General features: G+C 56.2%; 2 protein-coding genes across 15 annotated transcripts in view; one reads left to right on the forward strand and one right to left on the reverse strand.

Annotated features, from left to right (window-relative positions):
• Positions 1 to 100: 100 nt before the first annotated feature.
• LOC127058490 (uncharacterized) lies at positions 101 to 11035 on the forward strand. The gene is made up of 9 exons (XM_050968606.1): positions 101 to 290; positions 983 to 1095; positions 1193 to 1251; positions 1568 to 1731; positions 2384 to 2546; positions 2915 to 3106; positions 7989 to 8210; positions 10167 to 10320; positions 10942 to 11035. The coding sequence occupies exons 1-9, from the start codon at positions 101 to 103 to the stop codon at positions 11017 to 11019; spliced, it is 1335 nt and encodes a 444-aa protein (XP_050824563.1). The 3' UTR covers positions 11020 to 11035.
• Positions 11036 to 11046: 11 nt separating this feature from the next.
• TNRC6A (trinucleotide repeat containing adaptor 6A) overlaps positions 11047 to 11835 on the reverse strand; it is a 187042-nt gene continuing 186253 nt past the window's right edge. For all 14 annotated transcript variants that reach the window (XM_050968534.1, XM_050968529.1, XM_050968535.1 and 11 more), the window contains one exon: positions 11047 to 11835. This exon is cut by the window's right edge and continues 1972 nt beyond it. The gene's annotated coding sequence lies outside the window, so the exon portion shown is untranslated.

The raw sequence follows: 11835 nt of genomic DNA on the forward strand, positions 1-11835 counted from the left end.
AGAGCTGATACTAACCTCTGAGAGCGCTGGGTCCCCAGCTGGCAGCAGGAGACCCTGGCCCCCCCTGGCAGCCACCTCGAGGGCATTGGGTGCAGATGTTATGGATCCCGTGAGCAGTGCTAGGATGAATGTCCCCTTCGCCAGCACGCAGCTCGGGGCAGCGATGCCGCCAGTGACTCCTGGCCCCGCTAGTGTGACAGATGGGCAGCCCCCACCTGTCACCACCAAGAGTGCCCGTGGCAGGACACAGAGCGTGTTCATTGTGGAAGACCAGCCTCCTCTTCTCAAAGGTCAGTGAGGCAGCCTCCCCTGGATTTTTGCGCTGCTGTCTGGGCAGGGACGTCCCGTGGAGGAGAGGGACGGGGTGTCGCATGCAGTCAGGGGTGCAGCCCAAATGCAGCATGCTGGGAAAGCTGGATAAATGGGAAAGCGGGTTCTCCTCTGGCCCAGGCACAGTCAGTGTGGGGCCCCGGGCTGGTCAGGCCAGTGCCCCTGATGCCATGTCAGCCCCTCTGCTGGGAACTCCCCGCCCCATGCTGTGCTGCTCAGGCCCCCTCTGCAATCCTGCTATGGTGCCCACTTGGGGATGTGGTTCTGCCATGTGAGGCAGCCCCAGAGCAGGCCGCGGGTGTCTGCTCCCAGTAGTGCTGAGCCATGCCTAGGGCACACTCCAGCTGTCCATGGGGAATCCCTCAGGATCTAGCTGGGACAGCCCCTCTTGGTGCCCACGAGGCCTTGGGGGTGACTGCAGCCCTGGCACAGCTCTGCTGACTCGCTGTGCGTCATGGCTCTGTGCCCAGGCGCCTGGGCCACACTCTCCATTGCTTCCCCACGGCTTCCCTCCCTGTTGTCCCAAGCTCGACGTTTGGTGCCAGCCTGAACCGGGGCACTGCTCCTGTGCAGAGCTGGTCGGGGCGTGGGCCGAACACGAAGCAGTAACTGTTTCCCCGATGGGCTGGGCTCGGGGTGTCTCGTCTCACAGCTGCCCTTCTCCGTGTGCCCTGCGAACTTGCGCTGGAGATGGAATTCATTGGCGCCTTCCAGATTCCCGCGTCGCATGCGCATCGCAGCCTGGTGCAGAGTTTCAATGAGACGGTGAGTCTGGGGGAGGCTGTGGGCTCGGACACCGGGGTCCCCTGCAACTGGGGCCAATTCTCGTCACAAAGCGCCTCCTCCCTGTTTCCCCGCGCAGGTGGCGCCCCTCTTCGCAGCTGTGCCAGGATTCCAGAGCCTAGAAGTGATGAGGATCAGGTAGGAGTGTGCCCGGCAGCCAGCTCCCCTCTGTGTGCAGGGGGCCGGGGAGCAACCCCCACACGAGTGGGGAGAGGGAACTGCACAACTCAGGCTTTGGCTTGTCCTGTGTTGCCATCACACTGTTGTGACTGTGCCCGAGCTCGTGGCATCCCCTGCACGCCCCCCCCCCCCCGCCTGGTCAGACCCTGATCCTGCAGCTAGTGAGGAGCAGGGGGAGCCGGGAGGGAGTGCAGCCCCCCCCTGCCGCCCCAGCTCGGCTAGTGACTGGTGGGTCCTGAGACTCGGCTCTGACCCGGCTCTGGCTCCTCCCCAGGAAAGGCAGTGTGGTGCTGGAGTACGATGCCCTCTTCGCTGCGGAGCGGCTGCGTGGGCAGGCGCAGGGCTTGGGAGCCCTTTTAAACCGGACGGTGCTGTCGGGTGCCACCCGCTCGGGTCTCCACGTTGCCAGTGCCCCCGTGCTGTGGAACGTGGTCCTGGGTGAGTTGCTTAGGGCGCCTGGCAGCAGGGCATAGAGTTGCTGCCAAGGCCTGGGCATGGGCGTGGGGCTTCACTGGCTTCTGTGTCTCCCCCAGCCCTCCTGCAATGGCTCTGTGTGCTCCCCTCCCACCCCCATCATGGTGTGCCCCACCCCCAATTGCAGCCCCTTGCACCCTCCAGGCCCTCACCATCCCGTCAGCTCTGTGCTACAACCCCAGCCCCTGCGGGCTCAGCATGCCCTGGAATGGCATCTCATTCTGGGGGCTGCCGTGGGGACCTCGCAGGTAGCGTGGGTTGTGCCCCAGACCTGCTGGCTGCCCCCCTCATGCAGCTGGCTCTGCAGAGCTGGTGGGCGCAGGCGGGGAGTGTCGTGTCCTTGCTGGGATGAGCAGGGGCCCTTTCTGCTGTCGCATTCTGGGGGCAGCTGCTCTCTAGCTCTGATGCTTCGCTAGCAGCTCCTCACAAAGCCTCTCCCCCACCCGTGTGCAGATGGGCCTGCTGGAGGAAAGGGGCTTCCCCAGAGTCTTGGCGAGCCCATGGCAGAGAGAGAAGCTGAGCCCAAGGGGGCTGGCTCTGTGCCCTCTGACTCCCCTGGGGAGGTGGGGGTTGGGGCAGGGTGTTGCAGCTCTCTAGACTATCTGTCTGTCTGCAGAGAGGCAGCTGGACCTGTGCACGGTGCTCTTCTCGTGCCACGCCGGCTTTGAGTGCATCAGCAGTGGGGCCGGCAATGCCAGCTGCACGTCCGTGTGCCACAGAGACTACTGCAAAAACCACGGCATCTGCACGCATGCACACGACCACGAGCCTGTGTGCCAGTGAGTATCAGGCTGGGGGCAGCCCCCCAGCTCAGGGCCCAGCAGGTGGTAGGCTAGGGTAGGGCACCCCACGGCAGTGTGTGTCGAAGAAACGTGATTCTGGTCTGGTCTTCTCCCGGTGTGGAGGAGCCTGGCGTGAATAACGGGGACTCCGGTCACGGCTGGGGTAAGAGTCCGTGGGCAGGCACCCCCCTCTCTGCCCAGCTCCCGATGCCCTGTGCACCCAGTGTCCCAGACTGAGTCCTCGCTGGCAGGGAGGGGAGCCCCGAGGGCCTGGCACGGCCGGGCAGGGATGATGGGGGGCAGCGAATGGGCAGGATGCTGGGGAGCAGAGCCTGCCCCTCTGACCATCTCCCGCGTTGCTGTAGGTGCCCCACTGGCAGTGACTACTGGTTCATGGGCCCACGCTGCGATTACAAGGTGACCCAGCAGAGCCTGCTGGGCGTGGCCTGCGGGGTGCTGCTGACTGTGGCCCTGCTGGGCGTGGCCGTCACCTGCTTGGTGGTCCGGAGGTTCAAGGCGCTGCTCTTGGAGGCCAGGGTTGACCAGACCAAAAGCAGGTGAGGAGGCGCGGTCGGGCAGGGCCCAGGTCTGGGTGGGGCCAGAGCCTGCTAAGGAGCCTCTCCCCTTTGGCCCTCGGCTTGGTGGTGGCCATGTCAGGCTGGTGCCCCCTTTGCCCTCCGGGGGGGGTGGGGGTTGGGAGCCTGCATAGTGTGGAGGGTGGCTCAGCCCCACACTCCGGCTGTCGCCCTGCGGCTCTGCCTGGCCTGAGCCCCCAGCTCCCATGCGCTGGAGTAGACAATGGCTAGTCCCAGCCGCCTCCTGGGGATGGGGCAGGGCTGGGAAACGCCCTCTGAGCCACCTGTGTGGGGAGCGTTGCACTGGGCACAGGGAGACTTGCCCCAGCCCTGCTGAGCCCTTGGCAATGCTTTTGTTCTCATGGAGGCAAAGCAGTCACATCTTTTCCTGGAGTCCCCAGCTGCATTTACCCCCCGCCCCCCACTTCCCTGTGCCTTCCACACTCACCTGGAAACACCCTGTACCCCTACCTGGGGGTGCTGCCTCTACCCACAACTCTGTGCGCCCGCCCCCCCCCCAGGCTGGGTCTCTGCACTCAGGGCCCCCGGGAAACCATGCACCCTCCTGCCCCTTCAGGGTGCTGTGCCCACCTATCCCCCCACTTCCTACCTGGGACAATCTTAGGGAATCTTGTCCCCAGGTACTACGGACACCACGTCTCCAGCCAGGGCCGGTGCTTCCATTTAGATGACCTGGGCGGTCGCCTAGGGCGCCAGGATTTGGGAGGGCAGCAGGCTGCTCCGGTGGACCTCCCGCAGGCATGCCTGCGGCAAGTCCACTGGAGCCGCGGGACCAGTGAGCGGCAGAGCGCCCCCCACCCCCCCACCCCCGCGGCGTGCTGCCGTGCTTGGGGCAGCAAAATGGCTAGAGCCGGCCCTGTCCAAAACCCTGGCACCGCTCCTGTCGCCAACCCCCCCCCAAGTGGGGCACCTCGTAGTTGCATGTACACAGAGTCCCTCTGTCCCCGCCCAGCATGCTCCCGTCCCCCCAGTTCACCCTGGTTTGTGCCAGCGGTTTTGCCAGGCTCCGCGTGGTTCCTCCTGCCAGGTTGGGCCTGCGCCGCTGACTCCCTGAGGGCAGCTGGAGAATGGGTGCAATCCCTGTGCTCCGGGGGGCCGGGGGAGGCTTTTGAGGCTGTTCTGCCGGGCTGTGGCGTTGCAGGAAGGGGGGTGGTGTAGGGGTGTCGCTGACTCACCCCTGTGACTGGGGCAGGGTGTGTTAAGCTCCTGGGCCCCTGTCCGCAATTTCACTCGTGAGGTGACCTGGGAAATGGGGCTGGTCGCCGTTCGTAGGCTGGGGAGGGAAGCAGGGAGCACACGCACCCCTCCACTCGCAGGGCTCCCCCAGCCCTCCGCTGGCACCCTGAGCTCTGCTTGCTGGGACGTCTCGCAAGAGGCTTCACGACCAGCTTGTCCTCTTGGGGCTCACTGACCGACTAGGCAGGCCTGGCCTAGTAGGGCCTGGACGCGTGTCTTTCACATGGCTCTGCTGATGCGCCTTGATCCTGACCCACAGCCCTGCCTCTCCCCTGCCTACACACAGCTCTGACAATGTCCCACCTGCCGTCTCAACCCGCTGGCCCCGTTATCCCAGCCCTGCCTCTTCCCCTCCCCATCCTGCCCTGCAGTGCCGTTTCCACCCCCTATTCCAACTGTGCTGCCCCACTCTGTCCCCCCCCCTCCCCTCCCAGCTCCGTCTCAACCCACAGGCCCATGATCCCAGCCCTGGACTCTGCCTCTGCCCCCCAGTTCAGCGGAGGCTGACCCCTGAGGCAGGACAATGGCCGGCCTGGCTGAGGTGCCCTGCTTCGGCTGCCCAGAGGGGTCAGTGCGAGGTGATGTGGGGGCTGAGTGCAGTCAGTGCCTCTGCAGCCAGCCTCGTTTCCTGCCGGTGGGAGAGCGCTAGCTCCCCAGGGCTCCCTTCTAGGGACAGGCAAGGAGCGGGAGGCTGCGGAAGTTCCAGCGGAAATCCGGCTCAGGAGGAATTTGGGCCTTAACGAGAGCAGAGCCATTGTTCTGGGCCTCGTGCGAGGGCTGTGCTGCACCGCTCCAACATGCTGTCTGTCAGCCCCTGGCCATTGGCAGGGATCGCGCCTGGCTGCTGAGCCGTGGTGGGGGAGTGCAGAGGGGCCTGGCTACCAACTGCCCTGGGGCTCTGGAATCTCTCCCCAGCAGGGGAGAAAGGACTTGAGAGGAAATGAATTAGCGGGACATGACAAACGTTTACAGAAGAAAGACTGATAGTTCCTGTCTCTCATAGTAATGTCACTGGGACATTCAGGGACACTCAAGAGTGGGAAATTCAAAACTGGTGAAAAAGGAACAACTTGTCCTACCATGCAGAGTGAGCCTGTGGAACTCACTGTCATAAGATATTGAGGGCCTGAGCACAGCAGGAATGGAAGGAGTGTTAGATAGAGGAATGAAAATATTCAGCATTAAAAAATAAAATAACCCCCATAAAGTTTTGGCAGGGATATAAAACCTCCTACTCCCAATTGCAAAAACGGGCAGGATGAAGGCTGCGTCTCCTACGGCCACCATCCTGTAGCGCTGCCCTGCAGGATTTCTTCTCTGCACCAGCTGGCATCAGGTGGAGGTTGGAGACGAGGCACCAGAGCTGGTGACCTCTGGCGCTGATGTAGCCTGGCCTGAAAGGCAGCAGCTCAGCTACGGCATAGTGCCACACTCGCTTGGATCGCCCCCTTCCCAGGCAGCATGTGGGGTGAGTGGGGTTTGGTGCCAGGGAGGACGAAAACAGCAATTTTTTTTTTAGCTGAAGCTGCCAGCAAGTGGGCCCAGTGAGTGCATCAGGAGGGGGGATGGGCGCATTTTAAAGAAAAGAAAGGTGGGGGAGGTGCGGGATGGAGGCTAGTGCAGCTGGAGGGCTGCTGTGAGCGGCAGGGCCTCAGCGCGCTGGGGTGGTGCCACAGCAGCAGCCTTGAAGAATGTTTCCAAGTAACGTTCCCGGGCAGGGGGCCCTGAATGGGTGGAACCAGTCCTGGCCGTTACATCGAGCCCTGCGGCCAGCTCTGGGCAGCACATAGAGGAAGGCTGAGCTGCTGCAGCCCAGCCTGCTCACCTCAAACACCCATGGCTGGGGCAGCAGCTGCTAGATGATGCTGGGGGGCATATCCAGCCTCACGCCCTGTGACTGGGGAGTGGGGCAGGGCACAGTGGGTGGGTGGGGCAGGACTGTGCAGGCAGGAGCCCAGCAGGGGGTATGCAACACCTCTCCGTCTCCCCAAGTGGAAGTATCCTTACAAGCCCCTCTCTGTGACAGTGATACCCTCCACCCCCGTAAGCACATTTATACTCCTGCCATCCAGCCCCTGGGCAGCAGTGTAAACACAGGGGCCCAGAGTCTGAGCCAGCACGTGTGCTGGAAGGTGTGAGGCTGGGGGCAGATGCCAGGGCTGGAGTTGGTGGGGCAACAGGGGAATAACTTCTCCATGCGCAAAGGGCTAGGATCCAAGGGCAAGAGGCAGGCTGCTGGAAGACACGCTAAAGCCCCCGCTGCCCAGACAGCAGCAGCTGTGCGCCACCGTCACCGTGCTGGAAAGCAAAACAACCCCCATCTCTCTCACAGCACAGCCAGCAGCACTGCTGGTGCACAGCAGAAGGCAGCGCCAGCCTGTGTCGAGTGGTCAGTGTTGTACACAGCCTGGCTAAGGCCGGTTGGTTACCACTGCCCTCTCTGTAGTGTGACAAGCCTCAGTGCTCCACTGACCTGCCTGGTCTTCTTCAGTAAGGGTGGGGACTTGTTCCCAAGGAGACAAACCCCAACAGCAGCAGGCCGCTTGCCATCTGATGTTATTTGTCCTTACAGAACATGCCCCACCCCTGCCTAGAGACTGTGTGTGACTTGGAGTAGAGGGGAAACACTTACCGAAGCGCATGGCAAGGCCACACTGCTGCAGGAAGCAGAGGGGAATACCGAGGCTAGGGAGGGAGTTTAAAGGGCAGAGGTTTCTGAAGACAGTGCTAGGGCCCCAGAGTTCAGCTTTCACTGAACCGTGTTTACTTCAATGAGTTGGAAAACTTCAGCTACAGAACTGTCTTCTACCGGGCGCAAGCAAAGATCCCCACTACCAGCCACCAGGAGGTTCCTGGCTAGAATGGCAGTGGACTTGTTACAGTGCATGGATCTGCCTTTGGTGGGTATCATTTACAATACTTCCTTCGGCTTTAACTAGGGCTCTGGCCCCATCATTAGCACCACATTAGACGTGAGGCCTGCACAGAGGCAGCTACTAACATTGGGCAGCACCCACTTGACGTGGGCTAAGCATCTTACCACCCCAAGCTGCAGCCTAACAGGTGTGCTGAGGGCACTGTGCACAGTTCACAAACTGAAGGCCACACAGCAGCCTAAAACCTGCTCGTGGCAGATAATAGCCCTTCCTGTTCCTTTTAAACTGGTGCCAGAGACTGGAAACCCTGGGCTGGCAGGTAGCTGCAACTTCTACTTAACCGACGTGGAAGTGGGTTTAAGAAGGCAGGAACACGGCACTCTTATTCCAGAACAAGCATGTCCATGCATGGGCTTGGTCAGAAACAGCTAGTGTGCTTCATAGTCACTTCAAGTGACATGCAGCCAAGCCATTACTTCCCTTTGCTGCCCCTTCTCCTAGGACTAGACACCAGTGAGTCAGAGCTAATGGGTTTAAACAGTGCCAAGCACATCATGCGGCAGCGTTCTCATGTGCTCCTGTGCAGCTCAGCTCGTCACAGGCTGTATAATGAAACTCTGCCTTATGTGAGTGCCTGTTAAGGCCCTGTGCTAAAATGACTGGCTTGTACCAGTAATCCAATAGCCTTGCTTTAGGAACTGCTACAGTACAGTCCTGCCTTGTTCTTTCAGCTACCGCCGGTTTTGTCGCCTTGATGATGTGTCAGCTCAATACTGGTCTCAATCTTGGCTCGCCTCTGCTAATTCCTTGGACAACCCAGGCTTCAGCAACTCTGAGGAGCTGCTCCACTTACAGATGCTAGACAACAGTTGTTGCAGCTGTAAGGATGACACTATGGTCGCAGACAGCTACAAGCAGCAGACCACAGCTATCAGCACAGTTTGCAGGCCCAGGTAACGCTGATCATCAGTATGTTCTGCTCCATTATTGGTTTAGGAAAATGCATGTTTTAATAAGGCACAGGAGAGTCCAGGATTACCTCGGTTATAGTCTACTGCAGTGGGGACAAACTTACTTGGATGCCAGTGTTGAGGGATGTTAGGGGAGACAGGAGCATGTGACTGGAACAGCAGAGATGAGTTAATTTCAGAGCATGCAAGAGCCCTTCACTTGTGGCTGCTTTCCAGCTGCACCACTGTAGTGGTTTTCACTAAGGCCTGGGCTGCACTGAAATTCTGGCAGCAAAGCTGTATCAGCAGGAGCATGTGTAACCCACACACCCTCTGGGGGTGGGGCTCTGTGCCATCTAGTGGCACTGAGACAGAAGAGAGAGATCAGGTGAGTCTGCTGTACAGCATCAGCTAACAGCCAGTTGGCTTGTAACTCATGCAGTAGAGGCTCCTGCACTAAGCTCTAGAGAGCCCCCCCCGTTCAATCCTGCCCACTGACAACCAGGGAACAAATCACACCTTTTAAGTGACAGAGCTATGCTGCCAAAAGCCCTAGTGTAGCTGCAAATATACAATTAGAAAAACCCTTTTATTGGTAATACTTATTCTGTTTGGGGAACTGGTTTAAAAAACTTTTGCTGTATAAGCAGCATCGCCCTTGGAGGGGGTTGCCTGTCTTTCTACCAGCAGTAGTCAAGGCTGCATGTCTGCTGTGGAATCTACAGGGGAGGGGAGAGAGGGATGGACTGGCTGGGCCAGTTGGCTCTGGTTAACAGGACAGCAGACCACTCACAAAGGATGTGCATGGGGGTGAGTGAGTTCAGCAGCAGTTTTTGGGAAGCCATCTTTGTTCTTGGCAGAGATTTGTTGATCTGACACCCAGGCCATGTTTTTGTTTTAAACTCCAATTTGACAGCTCGAGCCCCATTCACTCACACCACGTCAGCAGACCTACAGGCCCCACTGCAGTAAACCCTGAGCAGACTTTTTGGTGGTGGGGGAGATCTCACAGGAAAGGGCAAAATTTAAATGTGTCAAGGAGCAGCAGCTAGCCCTGCCTCTGGCATAGGGCCAATACCTCCTACAGGCCAGCAAAGGCTTATTGAGGGAAGAGGCCATCAAGCTTTAAACAACTTTCCACTGTTATTGCTTATTTTGAGCTCACAACAGGGCACTAACCAGAAATGTGTGTAATTGCCTTCCAGGGGTGTGAATGGAAAAAGGAATGAAATAAAGTTTCCAATTTCAGAAACAAACTGCTGTCTGTAAGATAACAGCCCCTCTCCCTGCTGAGGGAGATAGGACACTACGGTCTCCATCAATCCCTGTGTGCCTGCTTCATCGCTACTTTTAAGTAGTCTCCGCCAGGCAGAAGAAGTGATGCTTTTTAAAGCCTGAGAATTAGTTTGATCCCTTTCTGCCCCATGTCATTTCCCATGGGTGAAACTGATCTCCGCCAGTAGAACTTGCATTGAATTTGTACCTTTTAAATGTACATCCTGGTGCAGTCATTCCTGGGATACATGCAGAGGGGCAGGCCACCTGCACATCTAAAGCTTCCATTAGCTTTTGGAAGTGCTGGATTCATGTGTTCAGAACCCTCCAGCTGTCCAGGACTCAGGTATGTTTTAATGCCATGCTCCAATTGGAGACTTCACTGGCCAAACATCCGAATGAGTCCTCAAGCTGTGCTTATGTCAGGGAGCAGGCTCTGTGCGCGTGAAGTGCTGTAATGCTTCCCCTTGATAGGTACCTGCTCCTACCCCTTCCACCAGAGTTTTCTGCAATTGTCCCTATGCAGATTCTCAGGAACAGACTGCTAGGGGGATGGGACCCTGGACCAGATTCTCTAGTGTGCTTTAAGAACAACAGCAAAGATTAAGCTGTAGCTGACAAAAGAAAGCTAGGAAGATTTTTTTGTTTTACATCTTTATTCACAACCTCAATCTTTTCTTCTAGCTTTCACTATGACTGGGACACAAGTTCCAGTAGCATAAATGATCCCATGATTGACTCTGGAAAAGCCAGTGATATTTCTGTGTCAAGTTGGCCAATGGAACCAGTTCAGTGGACACCCTTTCCAATTCTACATCATCTTTCCAGACAACGGCCGGTAAGCATAGCGCTAACAACCCAGAACAATAAGTCAGTCTAGGCAGTGATTAAGTGTAACATAAGTTATGCCGAGAGGCAGAGGGTAAGTCAGAAATTATAAAACAAGCCTTTTTTTAAAAACAGATGTTAATATTCTAACAAATTCATTTCAAAGTCTTCACTTCCAGCTGTACAATTTACTTTTTGCTTTAATTATTGACCCAAAATCTGGCTATACCTTCAAAGGAAGGGGTTACTGATCACTAGCATGCTCTGGCCACACCTTGCGTCTCCTTTTCCTAAACTGGAATCCAGCACTGAGATGCTGAGAAAGGCTTGGGGTTTTGCTGTGGTCCACAACCCACTTAGCTGAGACTGGAAGAAGCCTCCACTGACCAGTTTTTCAGAGGCTGGAAGTTTCATAAGTGTTTCCTCCTCCTTCATGTACATGAGTTTAACTCTCAAAAATAGACGGAAATGTTTTTGAAGCTACACCCAGGGCCAAAACCCCTTCTGAAGTAGTCTGCAACATGAGTGGAGTGAACATAGCTTACTGAGGTGAGCTGGGCTCTCAGTCAATAGCTAGTACCAGGCAACCTTAGTCTCTTGTCACTAAAAGATGAAATTGCTTTCTCCGCAGCCCAAAGCTAGTAGGCGACCTCATTCCTACTGTGAGGGGATGGAACTGGTCAATCTTGAAAGAAGTTGGACAGCCTAAAAATGGCAGACTAAAGACAGGCAACGGTTGTCAGCTTTTAAAACCACCCACGTTTTATTTTCACATAACAAGCTCAACGAAAGAGTTTCCAACACTTTGACAATACAATCAATGCAGGTATGATGTCAGTTCTAGTCAATGCAGAGTGCTGAAGATCATCAGCGAAACCTTTCAGCAGTATTTCAGACTGGACGTTAGAAGCCAGCTTTGGTTTGGGACAAGGTAACTGTTAGTAGTAAGTAGTTACAGATAAAGTGTTGAGTTAACACAATGCTGGCATCCAACAAAGTAAACGATTTACACCAGGCAAGCTGAGAATAAACTTTTTGAAGTCACATATTACGTACATATATGGTCTGCCCTACAGCCATTTCAGAACAAGCCAAGCCACTGTGAAAAGTGAAATACAAATTAAGCGCTGCTGCATTGTTCATTATGAGTTATGTAAATGAGGTATAAATTTAACGCCAGTACATGTTTAAGCATTAAACTTTATTTTCCAAAATGCTCTCCTTATTGGCAAGTGTCCTGTTGAGGATCTAGCGGGGCACAAATGGTGGGGTTATTAGAAACCTTGAGATTTATAAGTACAGCCAGGATCAGGGCAGCCCAATCCCAAAGGTGCTCAAATTGGGTAAAGCAGAGCAAGCTGCAGTTCTCTTCACTTATTCTTTCATGTCAGAGTGAGGATACTGAGGGAGATTTTTGCTAGAATCAAATGCAGATTTGTTTACCTTTCTAAAAAGTATCAGAATAAAAGAAATCCAAACTACGATACACAGTTATAGCAACACAGATTTTCATTGTCTAGAAAAC

The sequence above is a fragment of the Gopherus flavomarginatus genome, chromosome 9 (assembly GCF_025201925.1).
Source record: "Gopherus flavomarginatus isolate rGopFla2 chromosome 9, rGopFla2.mat.asm, whole genome shotgun sequence".
NCBI classification, from domain to species: Eukaryota; Metazoa; Chordata; order Testudines; family Testudinidae; genus Gopherus; species Gopherus flavomarginatus.

Bases quoted from the DNA above. Each gene is read 5' to 3' on its own strand.
- LOC127058490 (XM_050968606.1), top strand. From the start codon at position 101: ATGGATCCCGTGAGCAGTGCTAGGATGAATGTCCCCTTCGCCAGCACG. The intron at 1,096-1,192 runs GTGAGTCTGGGG...TTCCCCGCGCAG, and splicing joins TGCAGAGTTTCAATGAGACG to GTGGCGCCCCTCTTCGCAGC. The intron at 8,211-10,166 runs GTAACGCTGATC...CTTTTCTTCTAG, and splicing joins AGCACAGTTTGCAGGCCCAG to CTTTCACTATGACTGGGACA.